This window comes from Talaromyces atroroseus (assembly GCF_001907595.1).
Source record: "Talaromyces atroroseus strain IBT 11181 chromosome Unknown scaffold_7, whole genome shotgun sequence".
Lineage (NCBI taxonomy): Eukaryota > Fungi > Ascomycota > Eurotiomycetes > Eurotiales > Trichocomaceae > Talaromyces > Talaromyces atroroseus.
In genome coordinates, this window is record NW_017971439.1 from 747455 (window position 1) to 771711 (window position 24257).

The following is a 24257-nucleotide window of genomic DNA, read 5'->3' on the forward strand; positions in this document are numbered from 1 at the left end:
TGGTGGAGAGATAATGGCAACCTCCCTGCTTTCGCTTCTTACCTGGGGGAAGTAAGTGGTTTTCGCATCGTGAGGACAGCAAGCATGGCAAAGCTAATTTGCAAATAGCATCAAGTCCCTCGCCCTCTTTTTTGGGCCTGTCCTTCTACCTCGCATCATCAACTATTACCGCACCCTCCGAGCCCAGCTCGCACATCGCCCTCCTCCTCGACCGATCCCCGCAGATGCAAACCGAGCTCTGAATCTATTGTTCGGCACCATTGTCATCCTTCTCACTCTAAGCGTGCCGTCAAATCCATATGCACCAGCCCCCAACATCTTCACGCAAACCGGCTCGCGCATTAACACACCCACTGAAGTCCTCTTCTCCCGTCTAGCTCGGGGCAGACCCGGCAATATCCTGACTGATTACGACAAGTTGCTACAGGCAAAGTTGACTTCGACCGGAGCGCGAAAGATTTATTTGCGTTTCGGCCCTGAAGCTCTCTTATCATGCCAGTTTTGCGAGCCCGACGACCCGATGTCATATCTGTTATTTTACCTGCCTCTGAACACACTCGTGCCTCATCTCCTACATCTACTTATTCTCGCAGTAGCCACCGCTGCTCCATTCGCAGGAACCGAAGCGGCCAGATGGCGGAATTGGTTTATATTTGCTGCACTAGCGCTGGCCGGAATTGACTCGTATACCATGAGCACTTTCGATCCGATCGCATTTGCATCGCCAGCGGTTCGCGCTGGTCAGATTCCTCCATTGAGTCTGTTCACCAGCATGAATATGATCCGGTATCTATTTTTGGCCGTTTTCGACAGCATTTGCGCCGCCCTGATCTACATTTCTGCCACCCATCGGTTCTTCTATAGTCCGCCGTCGCAGAGTGACCAGATCAACCAGATTGTTGGCGCCGCTACGGCCGCGTTGACCAACGCCAATTCTAAGCTACATAGTCTGAGTGTGACTCGCAATGCAGTAGTGCGGGACAAGTCGCTCAAGGCTCGCGATGACTGGTATTGGCGCACGGCCGTGGCCATGGAGGGCGCAGGTGATGCAGGTGCGGGGGAGGAAGATGGAGGGGGCAGCATTTGGGAAGAGGAGGAGGTCGTACGGGCCTTGTCAAGAGCAATGAATGGTCGCGGTCGCAGTCGAGGGCTGGACATGGCCCAGCTAGGCATCAATGCTGGGGAATACGTCGACAAGATCACGGCTGGCTTGGAAAATGCCGGCGGTGAGAATGGCTCGACCTAGCTGATGGCATGTGGAAGAGTTGTATAGTATCCTTTAGAATAGAATGAACAACGAATGCACGACAGTAAGCCTAAGGCTTAAGCGCACCTCAACATGGATGGACACAGATCGACAATCTTGCCGCGCAACGCACGACATCAGTAGCCGTAGTTGGCACCGCGCAGATTTGAAGCGTATACTGTACTCCGTACGCGGTGCATCATGGAGTACGGAGTAGATCTGCTATAGCGATAGAGTGATGCAGACGGTGTGCCGGAAATAGCAACGCCAAGTGGCCTGGGCCGATCAGGGCTGTGCATCATCATTACGGAGCCCATCGTGAGGGCTGCCGGTCAGGTGATTGGCTGCCTGGGGCACCAGGCGGTGAATGTTTCACTTTTTGATCCAGCAGGAAGGGAAGGCACGGGGGGACACTGCGAGAGGCTGAGCGGGGGGCCGCGCTTTCCCTCCCGGCTAAATAATGCTAAGCTGGCGCCTGAGGCCTTTTTTTTTCTGTTGGGAATTTCCGTCCGAAGTTCTGCTGTGTTACGAGCCAATAATCAATATACCAGACGCAACTTGCTTTGCAGCCAATAACAGCGGCCTCGATTCTGCTTCCATTGTCCAATCTGGAGTGTGCGAAAGCCTGATTGGCATGCTGGCTTTGGGTTGTTCCTGACCCACCTCTTGGAACACGGCGCACTACCAATACTCCGCACCAGAACGTAGCCGTACAGTGGACGTCTGTCTCAACCACTAGACTCGTCTGAACTTTTCCATCTTCTATGACCAGACGGTAATCTTCCAGTCGAATTTCGAGAATATGTCTCGGGCCCAGTCTCCGTCCGGGAAGATTGACCAGTTCAATGCCTGCGTGTCGTCGTCGTCGCCGCCGTCGAGGTCGTTCCAGAAGGATGCCAGCTTGCGAGAATGGGTCGTTCAGAATCAAATAGGTAAAAGAGAAAAAAAGAGGCAACATCAACATCATATGCGATTAGGCAATTTTGCGTAGTTGGATGGGCTCTGACTCTGCATCAACTAGGTATCTCATTGACCATCCTCTCGACGCTGCTCGCCGCCCATAACCTATACCCCTCCGTCCAGTCTTTCACAGCGCCTTTTTTCCAGATGTCCTATTATCACCCCGAGACCGGCTTATATACGCAAGGCTGGGACGATGTATATTTTGTGATCAGCGCGTTTTTGGCTTTCACGGCTGTCCGCGGCATGTGCATGGATTGGATATTTACTCCCTTGGCCAGGTTCTGCGGCTTGAAGAGAAAGGCCTCGGTGCGAGTCGCTGAACAAGCCTGGTTGGTCTGCTATGACTTGACTTACTGGAGCTATGGCATGGTATGTTTCTTGAAGCTTTGATAACACTGGGCGGGATGCTAGCGTGGCCTCATGACTGACTCTCGGGAACGCAGTATCTTTGGAGCAATTCGAGCTATTGGTGGGATTACAAGGCCATCTGGGCCGAGTGGCCCAGACGAGACCTTGCCGGAGAAATGAAGTGGTATCTTCTGACACAGCTCGCGTTCTGGATTCAACAAATTTTCACTGTCAATATTGAAGAGCGCCGGAAAGACTTTTACCAGATGCTTAGCCACCACGTGATTACAAGCACGTTGTTGAGCGCTGCGTATATATACCGCTTTTTTAATGTTGCGAACGTGGTCTTGTCTTTGATGGATATTGTGGATTTCTTACTGCCTGTGAGTTTCAGTTAATTTGCGCTGCAAGTAAGGGGCCAAAAAAAAATTGACAATATTTTGGCACAGACGGCGAAAATCATCAAGTACTTCGGATACGAAACAATCTGCAACGCCGCATTCGTCGTATTTATTCTAACATGGTTTATCACCCGACACATCTTCTACCCCATACTTTGTTGGTCGATCTACCAAAATGTGCCCGCAGCAATGCCGTACGGATGCTATTCCGGGACAACCGCGGAATTGTATACGACCGATGGATATCCAAATCGGTTTGCGTATATGTTCGGTCCGTACTTCAGCGAAGAAGGCCCGTTTTGCATGAACCCAACTATCAAATGGGTATTCCTTTCTTTCCTCCTAGCCATTGAACTTCTTTCATTGGTGTGGTTCACCATGATTATGAGGGTCGCCATCCACGCAATCCGGTCTGGGAATGCCGAGGATAACCGGAGTGATGACGAGGATGAAGAGGAAGACGAAGAAGTGGAAGTCGAAGTGTCTATGAGCCCGAGGAACGAAAGCTTCAACGTTGCCACAGTCGAGAAGGCGTCTGGTACTGAGAGCTCATGGCGCAGGGCAAATGCACCCGCTCACAGTCGGCGCGCCCATGGTGGAATACTGGGTGACAGTGACCGAAAAGCTCTTCTTGGTAGAATTGGCTGTGATAAGCCGACGCATGATTGATTGAATTGAATTATTTTGTTTGCTTACTGGGGGATTTTGAAGTATTGCACATATGATTTCTTTTTGTGGTGTATGAGCATGCAGTGAGTCAAGATTTATTGCTCTTTTCTTTTTTTCGCGCGCTCTCTCTCTTCTTGTCACTTGAAGACGAAAAAAAAAAATGTGCAGTTTAAAGAATCCATTCGAATACCCTTATGTTTCAGAGATACACGCTTAGTATAGATTTACGATGTTCCTTTTCTCTTTTCCTTAGAACAAGGAGTTTGACCTCCATTCTTTCAATCGGTATCGATCAAACTAAACTGTGCGCGAATATGCCTATCAGACTGAAATAGATGAGTATATAAGTAGTATGCCTTGCTCAAGCTTAGGAGAGCAGGAAGCCGAAGCATCGCGGCTACTTCTAACACGATAAGTGCAAATCGGCAGTCTTGCGAGTCGGGAGCACTAGGGCCATCGGGAGATGTGGTGTGTTCTAGTGCAAGCTCCATTCGCACATCCAGCCTGTAGATTATAGGTTCCGGATTGAAATCGTTGACATGCATAGCCCGATAGCGTGTGCTTCTTTCCTTAGGCTCGGGTGAGAAGGGAAGGATGAATAATTCACCAGATAAGTGTGCTTACACTGCTGTTCGGAATATGGAGATTATAGGCCTCCTTCCGAATTGCTTCAACCATTGCGTTCTCGTAACTTGGATAAAGCGTCCATGATGCCCTCGGTCATGCCCTCTTCTGCTTCCTGGGTATTCTTCTTGGTTAAAGTCATCTCACCAGGCGACTGCTGCTCAGCCTGTATTTCGCTAGCCTTCTGAGCCGAAGCAAGGAGCATTTCTTCTGCATCCTCATCTTCTATATCTTCCATGCCGCGATCCAATGCCGAATCTTCGTCGGCACTCTGCGTATCTAGGTTCATATCTCTCGGAGGAGCTACCATCTTCTTGGACGACTCAACTCTGAAATCCTCGCGAACGGCACTAGACCATTGCCGTACCTTCTTCTCTCCCCAGCCAGGAACAGAGCTGATCTGCTCGGGCTGCGCATTGATGGCTGTCTGGAGGCTACCAAATGTGGACATCAAACTAGCTGCATCCGACTTGTTCACACTTCGCGGGGCCGTGATAAACTCAATGACACTTTCTCGATAGGACTGCGCCTGCTGCGTCCGAATGGCAGTGGGCTGCGCGTGCTCGGACGACTTGAACAGTTCCAAGTAATGCGCGGCCTCGGGCGCTGACCAACATAAAATCAAAGTCACGTTGTTCACTATGGAAGTCTTGGAAAGCTCCTTTAGCGTCTCCTCGTGGCTTTGTATGTCCACCATAACAAGCAGGATGCGCAGGTTGTATTTGCCAGCGATAAGCCGTATCCGGGCGTAGATATACTCGGGGCGTAGTCGATGATACTTCAAGGAGAGAAACAGAGCGCAGGTTGTTGTGCCCAGAACGTAGTCGGCTTGTATATCGGCATATTCCCATGGCACCAGTTTCACATGGTTCAAAATTGGGTTCCCCTTCTGGCGAGTCGATACTTGTATGGCTGATGGAGCGGCACGATTAGGGAGAGCTTGTGGTTTGGGCTGCTGGACCTTTGTTGTTGTTGCCGGGCTTGAACTTTGGGGTCTGTTAGCTAGGTTATTCGATTTAGGGTCCATATCTGACAGATGGATTCATTCTTGCAGCATCACAAATAAAACAATTCTCAGGATTCAGGACGGACATGTTGATTGATGGTGGAGTAAAGGGCAAGCTGCTCACCGCCTTGCGGGCTCCTCTTAGCGTCCGCCCGTTATCATATTTTCTGCCGTCAATTTATTTTTTTTCTTTTCCCTCTCTCATCTTTCAACGACAGGAAAAATCCAACATGGCTGAAGTTGGAAACAAAAGACGCCGTCTGTCTGAGGACGGCACCTTTGAATCTAAAGAAGTCGAAGAAACACTGCCAGAGCAAACCGAGACAATGGCTGACCCTGCCGACGAAGCACCAGCGAAATCAAAGCTGAGGAGAGAACTCTTCGTGCGATCTCTCCCAGCCTCAGCGACAACAGAAAAACTGACAGAGTTCTTCTCTCAATCCTACGTGCTCAAACATGCAACAGTCGTGCTCGACCCGGAAACCAAGCAGTCCAGAGGCTATGGATTTGTGACTTTTGCAGACATCGAAGACGCCGAGCGTGCATTGGAGGAATTCAATGGCGCCGAATTCGAGGGCCGAAAAATCAAAGTCGAGGTTGCGCAACCACGTAAGCGTGAAATCGATGAGAACAAAGGGAGAAGTGTGCCTTCTGCAGAATCCGAGAAACTCAAGGCGGAGCGTCAACGTCAAAGGGAACAAACTCAACCTCCCAGATTGATTGTACGAAATTTGCCTTGGACTATCAAAGATTCCGATCAGCTTGCCGCCCTGTTTCGCAGTTTTGGAAAAGTTAAACATGCAGTTGTGCCGAAGAAGGGCAATGTGCAGGCGGGTTTTGGATTCGTTGTGCTGCGCGGCCGGAAGAATGCCGAGAAAGCGCTCGAGGCTGTGAATGGAAAGGAGGTTGATGGCAGAACGCTGGCTGTCGACTGGGCAGTGGAGAAAAGTGTCTGGGAAGAGGCACAGCAGGCTACGGAGAAGAAGGATGAGGATGATGACGCCATGGATGTTGACGGCAAGGAAATTTCTCCAGCTAAAAGTTCTTCCGATGAGGTTGACGTTGAAAATGACGATGAGGGCGTTGATATTGAATCAGACGAAGATGAAGAGGAGGAGGAGGAAGAAGAAGAAGGGAGCGTTGATGAAGAAGATGACTATGAAGACGAGGCTAAAGAAGACGAGGAAGACGAACGAAATGCTTCTACAATTTTCATTCGCAACCTGCCTTTCACCACTACTGATGAGACACTATACGAACATTTTAAACAGTTTGGACCAGTGCGATACGCGCGTATCGTTGTGGACTACGAAACAGAGCGCCCAAGAGGAACGGGCTTTGTTTGTTTCTGGAAGCCCGAGGACGCAATTGCATGCATCAAGGATGCCCCGAAGCAGACTGGTGTTGGAAACGAAGACTCCAATTCAAAGAAGAATGCTTCGAGCATCAAGCAGTCTGTCCTGCAGAATGACACACTTGACCCGACTGGAAGGTACACCATGGAAGACCGTGTCTTGAACGTTTCTCGAGCTGTTTCCAAATCAGCAGCCAACAAGCTGACAGAGGAAGGAGTATCGCGGCGGACCGAGAGGGACAAGGACAAGCGACGACTCTTCCTTCTAACCGAAGGAACCATCACGTCCAATTCCTCACTGTACCAGAAACTAGCGCCGTCGGAAATCAAAATGAGAGAAGACAGTCTCAAGCAGCGCCAAAATCTCATCAAGAACAACCCGACTTTGCATCTAAGTCTCACTCGTTTATCAATTCGCAACATCCCGCGATCAGTTACTTCCAAGGACCTAAAGGCTCTTGCCAGAGAAGCCATTGTCGGATTCGCCAAAGACGTCAAAGAAGGACGCCGCCAACCGCTATCAGCAGATGAAGTGTCGCGCGGCTCAGAGGAGACCAAAGAAGATGACAAACACCGCCGCGAAAAGGGCAAAGGTCTTGTCAAACAAGCCAAGATTGTCTTTGAAGGACGCGACGGCAGCAAGATCGAGGAAAAGACTGGCGCTGGCCGTAGTCGAGGCTACGGGTTTATTGAATACTTCAACCATCGACATGCGCTCATGGGACTACGCTGGCTCAACGGACATGTTGTGCAAGCCAAGCCTAGTGGTGATGGAGAGACTGAGAAGAAGAAGAGACTCATTGTCGAGTTCGCAATTGAGAATGCTCAAGTTGTGAAGAGGAGGAAAGAGTTTCAAGAAAAGGCACGCAACAAGCAAGGTGATGGGGATGATAAGGGACGGGATACCCAAGGACCCAACAAAACGGGGATCAAGAGAAAGAGACCAGACGGTCGGGTGAATAAAGGAGATAAGAAGAATGACAAAAAGGCGGATGCTGGTGACGGTGACAACGACGATGATGAGAAGAACAGGATCGCGAAGAGAAACCGAATCATTGCCCGTAAACGCCAGCAACGACGACAAAGGAAAGGCAAAGCCTGATTCTGTTGTATATATTGGCGGTAAATATTTCTATATTAGGTCGATTATGTTGTTGGTGTAGTCAACAGCAAAAAAGTATTTAAGGGTATCAATTAGCAGGCGTTTTTTTCCTTTCTTTTTCTTTTTCTTTTTCTATATAATTTCCGTCCAATGCATACAGCTTTGAACACAACCCCTACCAATAGGTAAATAGTATTCTTTCAAGCCAACTTCAAATATATGCTTCCCTCTATGAGTGAACCTTTCCAACAATATTATACCTCTTGCTAAAGAAAAGAAACCACTCATCCAGAACCGTCTTCGATTTATCGTCTAGATCTTGCCACTCCGGTCGGCAATCCTCGACTTTCAGCGATGAAGTAGCCAATGCGCGAGAGGGGTCTTTGCCAGCGAAGACTTTTAAACACGAGATTTGTTAGCACTAACACGCTATTGCATGAATATACAATGAGAAGAATCAAAAAAAAATACCATGATACTGTCCCTCAGGCGCATATGCAGCATTCTTGCTCACGTCAAACACGGTCCCTTTGATAGCGACCAAGGTTGGGCGGTTGGGATCAGTTCCTGGATCAAATCGAATACACAATTAGTAACCACGAATTCATGCAATTGAGGTAGTAGTAAGAGAATGTCCTCTCGTACCATCGGATTTGGACAATTCTTCAATTGAGATCGGGTCGTCCTTGGGCGGATCGAGTTGAACGGGGGTTTTGGGCTCGAAGCGCTTTGGCTCTGGTTCGTGGTCGGGCATTGTGTTTATTATCTCTTTCTGACTTGCAGGTATAAAAGTTTGCGATGGTTTGGAAAAGAGTATAGCAAAGAAGAAAGATGAGGTTGTTGCTTACTAGTAAGTATTATTGGGGGTGGAGAAGTCGAGCGGGGTATCGATTGTGCATATGTCGTCATTTACCGTACATACCGTTTTTACAATGATTACGCGTATTTTTTTAGGAATAAGCTGACTTTGATTGCTCACAAGCGGGTAGCATACAGGCATTTTACAATGTCATACACAAATGCTGCTTTCTCACGAAGCCTCAGGCCAATGTCGGGGTTCCCCGCGTTCGGGATTTTTTCTTTTTTTTCTTTTTTTTTTTTTCCATGTGATATTCGCTATTCCCTATTTAGACGATGATATGGGATATACATTCATCAGAACAAGTCTCCTAGTTTAGTCTTTACTCACAAAGTCCAGAGGGTCTGAAGATTCACTCAATGGAGATATGGTTGGCTAACTATGCGAGCGAGGGACAGAGTCACCGGTTTTCTTCCTGGAGATTAAAGAGCATAAGAAGTTGGAAGTAAATCTGCCGCTGATAAACCACCCGCTCACACTATTACTATTACTATTAAAGATCATTGTTAGTTGATATCTAGTCGAGAGGCACCGTTACGAGAAGTAGAAGACTAGAATGATAATGCTTGTTCCTTTGCATTGGGCTGCTGCGAAGAAAGATAGCGCTATTGGAGATCGCTCTATTTCAAGAACCCAGCCCATATTCGAGATTGAAGCTGAATAAAGAAATCCTTTTACCGTGATATTCTCCCTAACGCCTTGCTACCCAGCCATTCATAATTCAAAAGTATGGTACACTACCGTACATTCAACATACATCTGATAGGTATGTACGTACAGTTCAAGAAACGGATCCCTCCTCTCCTTCTCCCCCCACCCCAGCGGCCTTCAGTGCTTCCAAACGCTGTTTGTTCCTTTTCCCAATAATTCTGAGTGTATTCTTCTTCTCAATCTCCGTCATCTTGTCCCAATTCGAAATCCGACTCATGGTGCCATCTTGATTGACCACAATGGGGCCGAGGTGGTCTAGTGATACTGTTGTGCCGGTTTGGCCGCTGACGTCTAGTTTTTGGGCTTCTCCTGCTTCGGGAACGGGTGGTAGCGCGAGTTTTTCGTTGCTGTTGTTGGCTTCGTTCTCGGCATTTGTGTGTTGTTGTTGTTGTTGTTGTTGTTGTTGTTGTTGTTGCTGCTGTTGATCATTCAACGACGCCTCGGCGGGTAGAGGCGAAGATGAAGATGCCATGGTGCTTGCTTGCTTCAGATTCGGCGTAGATGCTAACCTATAGACCGTTGTAAAAGCACGAGATGTCGCTAAATATGAAGAAGAGGGGACCAAAGATCGAAGCGGTGAAGGAGAGAAACGCAACGACCGTGTCGTCTGGCGGATGTAATTGCCCAACATATAATGATCGTCTTGATGGGTCGCGTCGTCGGAAAACCCCAAGTCAATTTGAACAGTAGGTGTTTGGCGAGGATCGTCGACTAAACACAATTGTAGAATGTCGAGATTGTCAACCACCGAGCAAGAGTCTGCGGCAGATGAGAGGAAGCAGTTCAAAAAGACTGTCAAGAGGATGATGTAATGGATGGATAAAGGGGAGAACAAATGTCTATTGGAATATAAATTGTTCATTCAGTCAAACCGAACAAAAAAAGAACGGTGAAGATAGTTGATTTACGGAATTGATCATAAAGAGCAGATTTGGGGGATTTTGGAGGTCGAGTTAAAGTTGACCTTTCACGCCAAGACATGCGGATTGAACATTCTAGAAAGAGCTTCAAATCACCGCCGCCTCTGCCCGATTTACATGTTACAAAATACACAATTTCAAAACGTAGCTGATACGATTACAATCGGAGCAAGGATAGTAGAATAAACAGATATAGCTTTTGTATGTATAACTCACGCTTTTAGTACAAAATTACGTCGCGCTAAACTATGTTCAACTATGATAGACAGTCATCAAGATCTTCCATCTTCAATACCGTGATCCAAAGCCTGGCCTGTTGCATCTAGTGCCTCCCTATTTGCAGAAGCCATTCCATCTCCGGTCTCCGAGGAAGCAGCTTCATTATTTGAGGGGGCATGGATCCCAGCGCTCAGTAAATAGTCAAGTTCGCTTGGTCCGTCCCCTTCAGCATGTTCATTCTCAGCCAACTGTTCCAGTAGACTAAGAAAAGGATCCTTTTCAGAGGGCGGACCATTTTCACTAATGGTGGTGTGAGAATGAGAATCGCTTGTCTGCGACTGACCACTTGGTGTCTGTGCTGCGACACCCGAGATTTTCGCCTGGGTAGTAATAGTAGCATGAGAGGCATCGAAGGGAAATGTCGCGTATTGAAAATTAGCAGGAGGTGTTTGCGCGTTTGTTGTGGTGAGTGCTTCTGAGAGAAATGGGGACGGAGAGAATCCGAGTATTGGCGAAAAAGCCGTGGGAATGCGTTGTTGATTTTGCTGCAGCTGATGTACAGACGAGAATGATGAAGACGAGGGCTCATTGAGATTGTAGGTGGGGTATAATGAAGGTTGTAGCTGAGAAGGGGAGTGTTGCAGATTATCGAATTGCAGATTGGATAGGTCCGACTGTTGTTGGAATTGAATGTTAGAACCACCAACACGCGAAATTTGTCGTTGATTATGCTGTTGCTGGGTATGGAAAGAATGCGGCGTAGATAATGACGGCGCTGCTATAGCTTGCGTGCTATAAAGAGAATGGCCGTCGAGAGGCATTGACATAGATATGCTAGGCAAGTAAGATTAGAATGAAATATAATGTCCTAGAGTAACAGCCCAACTTGCCTATCATTTCCAAAGTCAGCTGCCTGATCGACGAGCCTGACGTGCGAGCTATCCACCGATATCCCAAGATAACGATCAAAGAAATCCTCCAGGTGGAAAACAGGAGAAAACCTCATTGTGCTGTTGGCCAGGTTTCTGACCAGTTCAGAATGACAGGTGTAAACCGTCTGCAACAATTCTCGCTGATGTTGAACGCCAGCCCAATAGTGTCGTAACCAAGATATTTGTTGCATTTCCTTGGCAAGAAAATCTGCACTAGACGAAAAGACCTCACCTTCGAGCCCTTTGTAATGTACTCCATGGACATGAACCGTTCCAGCAGTGGATACACAATGGCTGATAAATGCGGGCCATTCAATCAGTGAAGAATTACGACCAAACTCAACAAGCTCGGCAATTGCATTGGAATGCAAGAAACATAGGTTGGTCGCCTCTATTTGCCATGATTGATGCTGTCCTGTTCCTCGAAGTTCGGCCAGATCAAGTGGTAAGAATGGACGATATATTAAGCAATGAATGAGATGGTAAATGAGCTTGCTCAAAAACAGTGTCGTGCTTTCGGGATGATTAAACAGCGCTTCAACCGATATGAACGTGTCTTGTACACCAGCTCCCCAAATGTCCAACTCCTGCCGAATTTTTGACAGCGTCGACATGGAGTGCCACGGGAAATGTGAATCACCTTTGACTCCTCCAGTAGCAAGATATCGATTTGTGATTCCTAGTATACGGACGATGTCGATAAGTAGGACGATTGCAGGTTGACCTCGTTTGCGTGGATCAATTGAGAATTGGATATTTGGACCCGAGTTGTTGAACATGTCTCCCTCAACAGGAAGGCTATGAGATGACGATGTCGGGGACCACGACGGCAAGCGCAATAGAATTGAGTGGTTAGATAGCAGACATGGACGTTTTGATCCACATGTTGCAAAGCGATCCATCATATAACACGTCCAGAAAATCCGTCTCCTTGTTTCTTTCTCGGTCTGAGAAAGGTTGAGTTTCGGCGAAGGCTCTCGATAGAGGTCTAGTGCGAGCACCATGGCAAAACAGCTAGCTAGAAGTCGGTGATTAGTTAGTTTGGAGACAAGCACGGTCATGGCATGATAATAGCCGTACATAATGTCATATATGTCTTTTTGCCCAATCCGTAAGCAAAGAAGACCATAGAGAGGAGGAGGAGGGTCTGAAGTCCTTCAATCGTTGGATTGTCAATATCTACCTCCTGCCGCGCTTTCAGTGCATATTTAAGACCGGAGCGAGCTAAGATCTCTTGTCCTTCTGAGGACTGAGCATATCTAGAATTACAAGGATCAGAATCATGTTTTCATTGATCGCATAGTAAAGTGCCCGGTTAAGGCACAACGTTAGGAATATGTACCTCACGGTAATGGCGTAAATAGCCATCATCAAATGCGCCGGCAACTGCCCCATGCGATGCCGTTGGCGTGTCGAGGACTCTTCTAGTATGTAGAAAGGTTTGCCGTGAATGCGAGAGAAGTAAGTGTCTAGAATAGCATCAGAGAGAAATGGCTTCTCTTGGCGACTTGCTCGGTGCGTCTGTTGCTGAGGCCGGAATTCGCCCAATGTATGATCTCCAAATCCATTGTATGTAGGAGTCAAAAGAATTGAGCCGCGGCGATCAGGAAAAGCCAGCGGAATCTGTTCTGCTGGTTCCACGACTGGTACAGACGCGGCTGGCTCGTTTGGAGATTTTGAATTGTCAAGCGAAGAATCCTTTCCACTTTGTTTAATCGTAGATGACGTGTTCTCGCTGGTGGGAGTAACGGGGTTATTTTCTTCCTGCAAACGTCTTTCTAGGCCGTCTACTCGTTTCAAAAGTGCTTCAAGGACATCCGTTTTGGGGCCTCGTTTCTTTGGAATGGCATCTTGGTGTGATAGTTAGATTGGCAGTTTAGGCAGACGGAACGAGGACAGAGGAGTCTCACCGTAGATGCACGGGCATTGAAACACTTTACATGCCTCGCAACTGGGACGCACGCGATTGCATTTGATCTGTGGCGTGAGATCTGCTTAGTCGCGCATTCCTCCACTCTAAACTCAAAAGATCGACTGGTAGAAAAGAGGGCGGTACCTTTCTTTTCCGACACGATTTACAATTCATTGATTCACGTGGCTCGGTCATCACTCGCCGAGGAGTAAGGCGGTCGATGCTGACCTGCGGACGAGACATGGTCGCAGCAGAGCTAGGGAGTAGTACATATAGCTCTTCGTCTTGGTGATATTGGCATGGCCGCAAAGGGGAAGCGAGAAAAGGAATTATTATAGGCCTGAAAAGCTTCGACTCCGTCGCATCCAACTCCCGCGTCCTACACGCCCCTTGAGGCGTCCTTGAGGGTGGCTGGCGTATGCCAACGAGGTGAGGCCTGTGTGGATAGATGTCATTAAAACGCGAGAAGAAGGCATTTTCTCATGGCGTCAAGAAGGCAGTCAATGTTGGACTGCGAAAATTTCTCCCTCGACGTTCTGAACGGTTGACACGGGCGGGCGGCTAAAGGCGTTTCCACCCGGGGAAATTGCCGGTGCTGGCGAATGCGGGGAAGGAGCCACTCCCCCCTGCTTAGTCAGTTGTTCACGCTGCATAACTTATGTTAGTTAACTAATAAACAACAATCTTCTGCCGTGCAAGTTCAAGTGCTCTTGTTTAACCGACTACAAGCCTGCCCCGTTGTCCTTTTCGAGTCGTTTATTTAACCGTTTAGCAGAGCAGCAGTCTGCTAACTAACCCCAGAGACCAGGACAGGTGACACGATCGAATGCCGGCTCTGCATATGCAACCATCCTTGAAACAGGGTTCGTTGCTTCGCTTCACGCATTGCATTCACTAGACGCACCCCCTGCAAGAACTTGCCTAATCCGTGGCGAGTCCGGAGTACTAGAAAACAATACGAGGGTTCTTAATTCCGGCTGTATAGGGGAGTCTCGGCTACTTCCTGGAAATCATCTCTCCGGCCCTTACTCTACGATCTTAAGGACTGTGCTGGACGAAAGGAAGCGCCACATGAACGGGTGCATATACCAGAAACCCCAAAAGTTCCGTGTCGTGTTGGGTTTAGGACATGCAGTGCAACTCTGCTGATTGAACTTGGCACTTTAGCGCCAGACGATCTGATGCTTGTAGAACGCCCGGCCAGTCATTCCTTTCACTCTGCGGTAAGTAATAAGTAGTTCACCCCCCTTCTATATAAATTAATTAGCGGGCATGGGTTTTATAACGACGTTACTATACCCTCGAGAACTGCTATGCATGGTTCTAAGCCCATAACTGGGCAAGATTTGCAGACCTTACTCGAGGAAAATATTGCCATAGTAATCCGCGAGAACACCGTACGAATATGCCCTCGTTCACTGTGAAGCGAACTCAAACTCGGGGCCTTTCGTATCACAGAAGCAGTACTCTATCTCTCACTTGCAATAAAATTGCAGGGTCTCAGCAAGTGGGTCCAACAATTTAGACATATATGTTATTTTTGCTAGTGAAAGATGCTTAAACCTAGAATTGAGCTAACAGTCCTCAAAACATACGAGGCTTACTCTATTGGACCCGGATTTATGTTGGGCTTGATAGAAAGTGCCAGCACGGTGGGGAATTTCCGGGAGTTGTGGTGACAGGGACCTGTACCTAAGACAGGTAAACAAGCTATTTTTTCTGCCTGTCTGTTTGATTATCAACTAGATAATCTAATTACAGGTTATACTTCAGAAGCGAAAAGTACTATAATCTATCCATATCTGTAACATTACTGGTTACCTAGGTACCGGTACGCCTGGCTTACTGCTTAAATATCCGAGAAATACATCACTGCCCTACACAATTGAATCAAATATGATCATTCTGATTCGAACTCTTTGTCTGGTTCTTTCCAAGGTCGTATAGAGAAGATTGACGGTAAGCATAGCCTCTCTACATAACATAGCCCACTACATATTGCTTTATTTTTTCGCCTAGAGTAACGCACGCGGGAAGATGGGGGTATATCTTTTCCCTGCATATCTTTTAAGGTATTATAAGCCTCGACTCTGTTTCATACACACACTGCATTTCTGTATTGGAGCATATGCTTCATTTGGAGCGTCATTCCATTTATTCTAATCAGTATCGCTATCATTGTCAGCATCATCCTATACGGCGATCAAGTCCGCCGCGCGGTCATCTCAGACAACATGATGATGTTGACTCTCAAGCGTGCGTGTAAGTTGGATAGAACCGCGGCGATCAAAAATCTTCAGCACCTCCTGCTGCTCTTTTTGAAACGGGCGATTGGAAGGTCCAGAAGATTAACAACCATGGCGTACGAGAGCGTGAATGGCTCAAAAATCTTGGTGATTTTCACTGTTTTCTCCTTTTGCTGGCCAGTTTCGTCCTCTAGGCAGCACCATATTTCGCCTCAAATCCAGTTGCAAATATAAATATACCGACGGTTGCATTTCCGATCCCGCGTCTGCGTTGGATGACGACGAAACAGCCAGCCAATCAGCAAGCCGGAATTTCCCGTATTCGAACACGAAAAATCTTCTGTGCTCCCTTTCTACCACGACTGCGATAACGAGAAGCCCATGGCTGACCTCAATCAAAGTGGCATGCGCCCCGCAGTCAAGGGCTCCAGACGCTCTCATACCAAATCACGGGCTGGCTGCCAACGCTGCAAGGCGAGGAGGGTCAAGGTTCGTCAATTTAATTACCCACTCCAATGCGTGGGGATTACTCCTAACCAACCCTGACCAAAACAGTGCGATGAGGCAAGGCCGGTATGTCGAAATTGTGAGAAATCGTCGCTACGATGTGATTTCTCTCCTGCTCTCGCCCGCGCCGGTCCACAGCAACAAGCGATTGGCAAACGGGGTCGCGGGCGACCACGAAGAGATTGGGAAAGCATTATTGCTGAACTACCGATGAGAAACGCATCATGTTCTTTACCAGCTCAGGAGACGGCAGAGTCTCCATCAAGTGGCTCAGCGGTTACCCCGTGTTTGAACGTGGATGACCTGGAACTGTTCTATCACTATTTGAATCACAGATGCCTAAAGAGAAGCGGAGAGCACATGTGGCACGTCAAAGTCCCACAGCTAGGATTCCAGCACCCCTATGTCCTACATCTGATTCTCGCAATGGCTGCTTTCCATCTAGTGCACTTAGCGCCGCCAGACTCCGATGTGGCCCGCTTCGAGGGTCTTGCAGACCATCACTATGAGGCCGGCCTGCGAGAGGTTTCTCGGCTTATACCATCTATAAATAGACACAACCTTGTGTCCCTGTATGTTGCCACGGTACTCATCTGTCTGATAACGTGTGCCAAGAGGCCATCCCCGGGTCATCTCTTGCTCGTTGCTGAGGGACAGGAGGTGTCCTGGTGGCAACTTTTGCGGGGAGTTCGCTATATGCGGGATCTCGATGTCCATGGTCTTCAGCTTTCTTTTCATACGGAGGAATCTACGGAAGAACAACCACATGCCACTACTAGGCCGGTGCATTGGGAAAGGCCATTAGACGGCATCTCGAAGTTCATCGCCCAAGAAGCAACCAGTCCTGGCAAAGAAGTATACGAGAAAGCACTCGCCGATCTCTCAGGCTGTTTTCGCGACTCTTTCGGTACTGCATCTCAGCCAAAAGAAGGCAGCGGCGTTGACGGCGAGTTTCAATTCATAATGGGCTGGGTATACCGCACTGAAGAAGACTTTGTGTTGTGCCTGAAAAACCAGCAGCCAATCTCGCTCATTATTCTGGCTTATTTCTCTGTTCTGATCAAGACGTTGGAATATGAATGGTTCATGCAAGGGTGGGCCAGTCATATCCTGGAAGGCGTTGGGGAAAGGCTACGTATAGAGTACCGACACTGGTTGGACTGGCCGGCAGAGCAGATTCGAGAAATTGAAGCATTTAGGCAGCAGAATAACTAGATTATTTATATAAAATTTATTAATGTTCATCATATATAGTCCGTAGTGTACCTAGCGGGTGGGTTAGGGCAGGGGTGGGTCTGATGAATTTCGTATCTGCAATACGAAAAATATACCGTGGATCAGCCTTCCAAGAATGTCTAAATATCTAAAAATATAGCTTGCAAGAAAAAGTAGTTCTATTTTCTAAAAGCTTATATATATATATATATATAAGTTGATAACAACATGGACCTATTTGGAAAACTTGCTTGTCTCTTCTGCCAACAGCACCGGCCAAAACACAACCTACAACATGACAGTCAACACGAGCGTTGAAACTCCCCCCTTTGGACCAATCGTCAATGGCACGCAAATTATTTTTTTCGAATACCGCCCAAGTGAGCCTGCTGGTTATGCTTTCATGGTCCTCTTCGCTCTTGCTGTCCTCGCTCATCTGGTCTACCTCTTCGTGCTGCGAGCATGGTTTTGCATCCCCATGATTCTCGGGGGAATTGGTTAGATTTTAACCTTCCAATTTGTTTACGGCCTCTATAACATGCTAATCCATATAAACTTTCCTTCTTTTTCGACAACAGGAGAATTATTTGGCTACTACGGCCGGGCTCGTGCATCCGACAACCCCAACTTAGTCGGCCCTTGGATCCAGCAAAATATGCTAATCTTCGTATCGCCGCCTTTCCTCGCTGCCACCGTCTACATGTCACTAGGTCGAATGATCACCGCGCTCGATGCCAAGGAGCACTCCCTTATTAGTCCGCGCTGGTTGACCAAGATCTACGTCCTCGTCGATATCGTCTGCGTGATTACGCAGCTTATTGGAACCGCGCTGCCTGCCTCGGGAGATGCCAGTGCCATCGCACTCAGTAAGAAGATCCTTCTGGCCGGTCTTATTTTTCAAGTGATCTGCCTCGCCTTTTTCGAGGTGATTGCTTGGGTTGCTCAACGAAGAATTAAGAACCGGGGTCCACCTATCTCGGGAATCGTGGGTAAATGGCAATATTATTTCCTGGCTGTGCAAGTTGCCATTCTAGCTCTGATTGTACGAAATCTATATCGCGCTATAGAGTTTGGGACAGGTGAAGATGGATACGTTTCGAAGCACGAGGTTTTCATCTACATCTTTGATGCGTTTTTGATGCTGTGTGTTATGCTTAGTTTCATGGGATTTCATCCTGCTCGTCTCGTTCGACAGTCTCGGAGGCTCGGGAAAAGAAGCTCTGGTGGAGTGGAATTAATGGGATATAATGAGTTGCAGACCTGATTTGTGGTTGGCGTTCCTTTCTTTTTTCTTTTCCTTTTCCTTTTGCTTTGCATTGCTCATCTTTTTCGTATATGGCGGTTGTTTAAAATGAAGAATATCAAACGCGTACAGCCTGTTCTACAGGCATCCAAATTATTGAATGAAAAACATAAAACAAGAGAAAAGAAAAGAAGCCACCACATTTATGACTCTGCCAAGCATGTTAGGGCTGATCATGAGAAATTGGCTAAGCAAAAGCCAGCAGACTCGCTGTCTCTATGGACTAGTGCTTATAATAAAATACTATCAAGGTGCAAGATGTCCCTACTAAAAGAAGAAGAAAAAATGAATTTGCTTCACTATTTCTAATGTCTCGCGTAGTCTCAGTCTCCATACTATAGGTGGCTCTCTGACGAGAAAAGACTTACCCGCGGACGGTAATTTACTCTTTAAGAGTACGTAACTGCATTGAGAATTGCTTCTATAAAGATAGGAGTCTAAGACCAGGCGGTGGATTATATAGAGACAGAGCTAGAGAAGTATTCGGATTTCTTTCCGGCGGGCAAGCTCTTTTGCCGTACTGAATTACATCCCCCCGGGGCCCTTTGTACGATTATAATAACATCTATGAGCGTCTCAAGTTGTCTTGACGACTGAAATTGTCATTGAAATTAAAAAATTTGCATGCAATATTTCTTCCATCATAAAAATTCAGTCTGGTGCAATGTACTCTTCCTACTCACTTCGAACTTAACACCGGCGCCAAGCTAAGCCTCTCGAAGTCGAAAATGCCGTAGAGACTGCCCTCAGAAAGGGCTATCGGCATATTGATTGTGCGGCAATCTATCGTAACGAAGTGGAAGTGGGAAATAGGATCAAAAATTCCGGCGTGCCTCGAGAGGATATCTTCATTACTAGCAAACTTTGGAATACCGCTCATTCTCCTGAGGATGTCGAACCTGCGCTTGACCAGACACTCAAGGATTTGGGTGTTGGGTATCTCGATTTGTATCTCATGCACTGGCCAGTGTAAGTTTAGGCTTATAGTGGGATTTTTTGGAAGAATTTGTTAAGATGGCTACTAACTGTTATATAACAGTGCTTTCAAGAGCGGCGGTAAACTTTTTCCTCTCAACAGCGAAGGTATTTTCCAGCTCAGTGACGTCGGCCCTGCCACCACTTACAAAGCTATGGAGAAACTAGACCCTCTGGTCCACAAAGTTGCAAAGGAAGTTTCCATGGACCCTGGTGTGCTTTTGGGTAGCTGGGCTATTCAGCGAGGTACCCTTTCCCCGCCAAAGAGTGTAACTGCATCTCGTATCGCCCGTAATCTGGAAGTCAAGTATTTGCCTGAGTACGCTTTCGCCTAGATTTCTTCTTTGGAGCGTCACAAGCGCTTTAATTTTCCTGCTCAATGGGGCGTTGACATCTTTAATGAGGTTGGCGACGAGGCTGCTCGCAAGGCTGCGGTGGAAGAGGGTCCACTGAATCTGACAAAATTTACGATTTAGCATCTTGAAACTGCTAAGTCAGAACAAATAAATTTTGAGTTCTCTTTAGTAGCAAACCTCTCTCGTACACTGGCTTTCTCATCCTTATGCACCATCAGAAAGTTCAAAGTAATCATTACACACTTGCGACTTCTCCGATGACATCAGATATGGTGCAGCTCATGGGAATTTTAAATACCCATGCATGCAACCTGCCATCATTCACGAAGCCATGGTATTCTATTGAGTGAATGCTTCCTAGAACAGAGTGCAAGATCGCCCTCGGTCCGTCTTCTTTTGAAAACATCTCCGTTCGACCGTTCTTGGCGCAGAGAGTGTGTTATTGACACTCGAGGGTCATAACCTGAATGGGGGTTTTTGTGAGAGGAAAGAGGATTCTCAATTGCATCTATCTGATGAAATCTTTATTGAAGACAAGGACGCTGACCTAGGAAGCGAGATGAATGTGCCCAAGGCATCTCATTTACACATTGCTACTGCAAAAAAGGTGATGATACTGGTCAAAACTGAAACCAGTATTTGAGAGTTCAGAAACAGATGAAAGCTGATGAGGTGCGCTCCAATTGGCCCAAATAATACTTCTGGTACGAGATTCGTGATATAGACAGTGCTTTTAACTTCCAAGATATTGTTATCTTTCAGATAGGTATTATCAGAAACGGTCACAGACGGGTTTAACCAGAGACAAAGAATAATAGCGGAAATATAGATCGGATTTTGAGCGAGTCAGGAACGTGGGGGCCCCCGAAATGCGGGGGTGGGTTTCCGATTAGATATGAGATCTTTATCCGGGGGAGCGGAAAAGCCTAACTGACTGACTATCACGGAATCCGATGGAGAGGCTGTATAGGCGTTGAAGTAGGAAGAAGATAAAGATGCTACCTAGATTCCTTTTCAATTGCCTTTGTTCCTCTCTTTTCGTATCACTATCACTCACACCTTCACCAACACCATCATGGCTGCGACAATACAATCTTCGCAGAGTGTGTCGATAGCAGACAGTCCTCACACCAGATTGCAAACATCTCCGATGGACTCAGGAGGCAAGGATCATAATGAGTTTTATACAATTGATTCATTGTTGCGACTGAGAGCCAATGGGAGCAAGGCCAAGCACCCTATCGTAGCTTACCCATCAACAGGCACAGAGTATGCCTTTTACAGTCCTAGTCAGGTAAAGTAACCGCCTCATACTCATCTAGCAAGCTGTACATCAATTAAAGTAGTTTGTTACTAACGATACCAATAGCTGAACGTCTTCGTGGAAAATGCAGCTATTCATTACGCCAAAGTAATCCCCCAACGACGCTCCTCCGCTGAACCTGTGCGGGTCGTTGGTCTGCTAGGTCCATCCAGTCTTGAATACCTGATCACTCTACTTGCAGTCTCACGGCTGGGTCACACTGTCCTCCTACTCTCCACTCGAATTGTCGAAGATGCCTATGTAAGCTTACTAGAAGCCACTAAAACCAACTTCCTCGTTGCAAGCTCTGCTTTTCAAGCAGTTGGCAACAGAGCAGGAAAACGGACAGGCACTGCTCTAATACCGGTCTTGACGCGTGAAGAATTTGACAAGGCTGATGTTGGAGCTCTACCTACTTACACCTTCGATCAGCAGACAGAGACCAGGAATGTTTGCTGGATAATTCACTCCAGTGGGTCGACTGGCCATCCCAAGCCAATCTACCAGACACATGCGGGTGCCCTCAAGAATTACGCAAATAACTTTGGCCTTAGAGGGTTTATTACCTTGCCGCTCTTCCATGCCCATGGAATTAGTTGTCTATTCCGTGCCATTCACTCCGAGAAATTGATCTACATGTACAACGCCAATCTGCCATTGACCGCTCCTTACCTACTCAGTACCTTGAGAGAACACCGGGATATTGAAGTCCTATACGCAGTGCCTTACGCTTTAAAGTTGCTTTCCGAATCTGACGAAGGTCTGAGCGTGCTAACACGTCTCGAACTGGTCATGTTTGGTGGTTCCGCCTGTCCTAAGCCTATTGGCGATGCTCTCGTGCAGAACGGTGTCCGTCTCGTTTCTCACTACGGTACCACTGAAACCGGTCAACTGATGACTTCGTTTCGAGAGCGTTCAGATTTGGATTGGGACTATGTCCGCCCTGGGGATTCCTTACTTCCATTTTTACGATGGGAGGAACAGATGACTGGTATCTATGAGCTTGTGGTCTTGGAAGGGTGGCCGTCCAAGGTTGCCAGCAACCGACCCGATAACTCTTACGCTACTAAGGATTTGTTCGAGAAGCACCCTACCAAGCCCAACGCGTGGAGGTACTATGCCCGTCTGGATGATACTTTGGTCTTGGAGAATGGCGAGAAGGCCAATCCCTTGGTTATTGAGGGCGTTGCTCGCAATAACCCCAATGTAGATGAGGCCATTGCTTTTGGAGCCAACAAGTCTCGTCTCGGGTTATTCTTGATTCGCTCAGTAAATGGCAAAGACTATTCCGACGCAGAAATCGTACACTCTGTTTTTCCTGCAATTGAAAAGCTGAATGCTGAACTTCCAGCTTACGCTCATATCTCCCATGACATGATTCATGTGCTTCCTGCCGATGTAGTCTTTCGCAAAACGGATAAGGGTACCGTCATCCGCTCGGCTTTCTATCGGGATTTTCAGAAACAAATTGACAGAATCTATGAAAATGAAGAAGCAAGTGGAGAGCAGGTGCTTGAAGGTAATGAGTTGATCGATTTCCTTCGCAAGGAGCTCCTTGAGCTCGTCCCTTCAATCGAGCCGAATTCCCTGAGCAGGACCACCGACGTCTTCAGCTTAGGCGTTGACAGTTTACAATCTATTCGCCTCCGTACGACCATTTTAGAAACACTTGACCTCAGAGGACAAAAGCCTTCTCAAAACTTTGTCTTTGAAAACCCATCATTGCAGGCCATGGCCGAAGAATTAACGCGTTTACGCCTTGGAAGAGGCCCCAAGGAGGATTTGCCGGTTGAAGGGCGAATGCAAAAGCTCATTGAGAAGTATACGCAAGACTTCAAAGTCTTCGTGCCTACTCAGCGCGTAGAGAGCGGTGAGCATATCGTGATCACCGGTGCTACAGGCTCCCTTGGTGCTCATATCGTTTCCCAGCTTGCTAAACTAGACCAAGTGTCTACCATCTACTGCCTCGTTCGTGCAAGTTCGGTAGACCTCGCTCGTCGTCGTGTCGACGACTCTCTGCGCGCCCGAGGTATTCTTGGTGACATTTCGCCGTCTGCTGAACGGAAGATTGTTGCCCTGCCCGCTGACCTTTCCAACACGACTTGCCTGGGTCTGGAGGAGGGTATCTATCATCAGATAACCAAGAACATCACGGCAGTGGTGCACTGTGCCTGGTCCGTCAACTTCAATTGGTCATTGGAGAGCTTTGAAAAAAGCTGCATTCTAGCCACCAGAAATCTCCTAGACCTCTGTTTGAGTGCTCAAAGCCCGTATCCCGCGCGTTTCTCCTTCTGCTCGTCCGTTAGCACTGTGGCCCGCACACCCGGTAACTGGGTACCTGAAACCCTCCCAGAGTCTCTGACCTACGCTCAAGACATGGGCTATGCGCAGTCCAAGCTTGTGACGGAGAACATTGTCCACCGCGCCGCGCACCACACTGGCATGACCGCGCGTGTTTTGCGCCTCGGGCAAATAGTCGCTGATACCGTCCACGGTATCTGGAATGCCCAGGAAGCGATCCCCATGATTCTGCAAACTGCCCAAACCACCAAAGCCCTCCCGAGACTAGATGACGTCCTCTCATGGACTCCGGTAGATGTAATGGCTAGCAGCGTGATTGACTTGACTTTGAGCGACGGCAAGAACGAGAAAACAACCGCTGGAATAATGAACGTGACCAACAAAACCCTAAACCACTGGACACACAACCTTCTGCCTCTCCTCAAACAGGCCGGACTGGAATTCGAAGACGTACCCACGCACGAGTGGCTCGATCGTTTCAAACATTCCAATCCCGACCCCGAATTGAATCCGCCTATTAAATTACTCGAGTTCTTTGTTGGGAAGTATGGCCATAACCGTATAGGTAGTGTCCTTTTGTACGACACGAAAAGGGCTATCGCTGCGTCTCCTTCGTTGGCGAAAGCTGATGGTCTCACGCTGGATTTTGTCTGTCGTTTTGTCGCCTATTTTCGCGGCGAGTGCTGGACTGGTAGTATTTCATAACTCAAGCACTTGCTAATATATGCCATCGATGTTGTTTCAAAACACATCCCCCTTGAATGGGTTTAAATATACGCCATAAT

The 24257-nt window shown here is 47.6% G+C and overlaps 9 protein-coding genes across 9 annotated transcripts, besides 1 other annotated feature; 6 read left to right on the forward strand and 3 right to left on the reverse strand.

Annotated features, from left to right (window-relative positions):
* Nucleotides 1-13: 13 nt before the first annotated feature.
* UA08_05732 (hypothetical protein) lies at nucleotides 14-1246 on the forward strand (the record flags this gene model as incomplete). The annotated part of the gene is made up of 2 exons (XM_020268034.1): nucleotides 14-51; nucleotides 109-1246. 2 exons carry the CDS (start codon nucleotides 14-16, stop codon nucleotides 1244-1246), a joined length of 1176 nt encoding a protein of 391 aa, XP_020119370.1.
* An 802-nt stretch (nucleotides 1247-2048) lies between these two features.
* Nucleotides 2049-3627, forward strand: UA08_05733 (hypothetical protein; the record flags this gene model as incomplete). The annotated part of the gene is made up of 4 exons (XM_020268035.1): nucleotides 2049-2178; nucleotides 2268-2578; nucleotides 2653-2940; nucleotides 3007-3627. The coding sequence occupies 4 exons, from the start codon at nucleotides 2049-2051 to the stop codon at nucleotides 3625-3627; spliced, it is 1350 nt and encodes a 449-aa protein (XP_020119369.1).
* Nucleotides 3628-4297: 670 nt separating this feature from the next.
* Nucleotides 4298-5278, reverse strand: UA08_05734 (hypothetical protein; the record flags this gene model as incomplete). Its single annotated transcript, XM_020268036.1, has 1 exon — nucleotides 4298-5278. One exon carries the CDS (start codon nucleotides 5276-5278, stop codon nucleotides 4298-4300), a length of 981 nt encoding a protein of 326 aa, XP_020119368.1.
* A 209-nt stretch (nucleotides 5279-5487) lies between these two features.
* On the forward strand, nucleotides 5488-7713 carry UA08_05735 (hypothetical protein; the record flags this gene model as incomplete). The annotated part of the gene is made up of 2 exons (XM_020268037.1): nucleotides 5488-6396; nucleotides 6529-7713. The coding sequence occupies 2 exons, from the start codon at nucleotides 5488-5490 to the stop codon at nucleotides 7711-7713; spliced, it is 2094 nt and encodes a 697-aa protein (XP_020119363.1).
* Nucleotides 6400-6486: a repeat region (Identified by RepeatMasker using a combination of RepBase library and repeat library created with RepeatScout).
* A 229-nt stretch (nucleotides 7714-7942) lies between the features above and the next one.
* Nucleotides 7943-8467, reverse strand: UA08_05736 (hypothetical protein; the record flags this gene model as incomplete). The annotated part of the gene is made up of 3 exons (XM_020268038.1): nucleotides 7943-8109; nucleotides 8185-8280; nucleotides 8359-8467. The coding sequence occupies 3 exons, from the start codon at nucleotides 8465-8467 to the stop codon at nucleotides 7943-7945; spliced, it is 372 nt and encodes a 123-aa protein (XP_020119362.1).
* Nucleotides 8468-9353: 886 nt separating this feature from the next.
* Nucleotides 9354-13509, reverse strand: UA08_05737 (hypothetical protein; the record flags this gene model as incomplete). The annotated part of the gene is made up of 7 exons (XM_020268040.1): nucleotides 9354-10122; nucleotides 10420-10459; nucleotides 10499-11256; nucleotides 11424-12372; nucleotides 12435-12613; nucleotides 12697-13204; nucleotides 13434-13509. 7 exons carry the CDS (start codon nucleotides 13507-13509, stop codon nucleotides 9354-9356), a joined length of 3279 nt encoding a protein of 1092 aa, XP_020118929.1.
* A 2384-nt stretch (nucleotides 13510-15893) lies between these two features.
* On the forward strand, nucleotides 15894-17234 carry UA08_05738 (hypothetical protein; the record flags this gene model as incomplete). Its single annotated transcript, XM_020268041.1, has 2 exons — nucleotides 15894-16001; nucleotides 16068-17234. The coding sequence occupies 2 exons, from the start codon at nucleotides 15894-15896 to the stop codon at nucleotides 17232-17234; spliced, it is 1275 nt and encodes a 424-aa protein (XP_020118930.1).
* Nucleotides 17235-17529: 295 nt separating this feature from the next.
* Nucleotides 17530-19847, forward strand: UA08_05739 (hypothetical protein; the record flags this gene model as incomplete). Its single annotated transcript, XM_020268042.1, has 5 exons — nucleotides 17530-17731; nucleotides 17813-18377; nucleotides 18859-18932; nucleotides 19245-19506; nucleotides 19577-19847. 5 exons carry the CDS (start codon nucleotides 17530-17532, stop codon nucleotides 19845-19847), a joined length of 1374 nt encoding a protein of 457 aa, XP_020118927.1.
* A 1096-nt stretch (nucleotides 19848-20943) lies between these two features.
* On the forward strand, nucleotides 20944-24177 carry UA08_05740 (hypothetical protein; the record flags this gene model as incomplete). Its single annotated transcript, XM_020268043.1, has 2 exons — nucleotides 20944-21162; nucleotides 21238-24177. 2 exons carry the CDS (start codon nucleotides 20944-20946, stop codon nucleotides 24175-24177), a joined length of 3159 nt encoding a protein of 1052 aa, XP_020118928.1.
* Nucleotides 24178-24257: the final 80 nt, after the last annotated feature.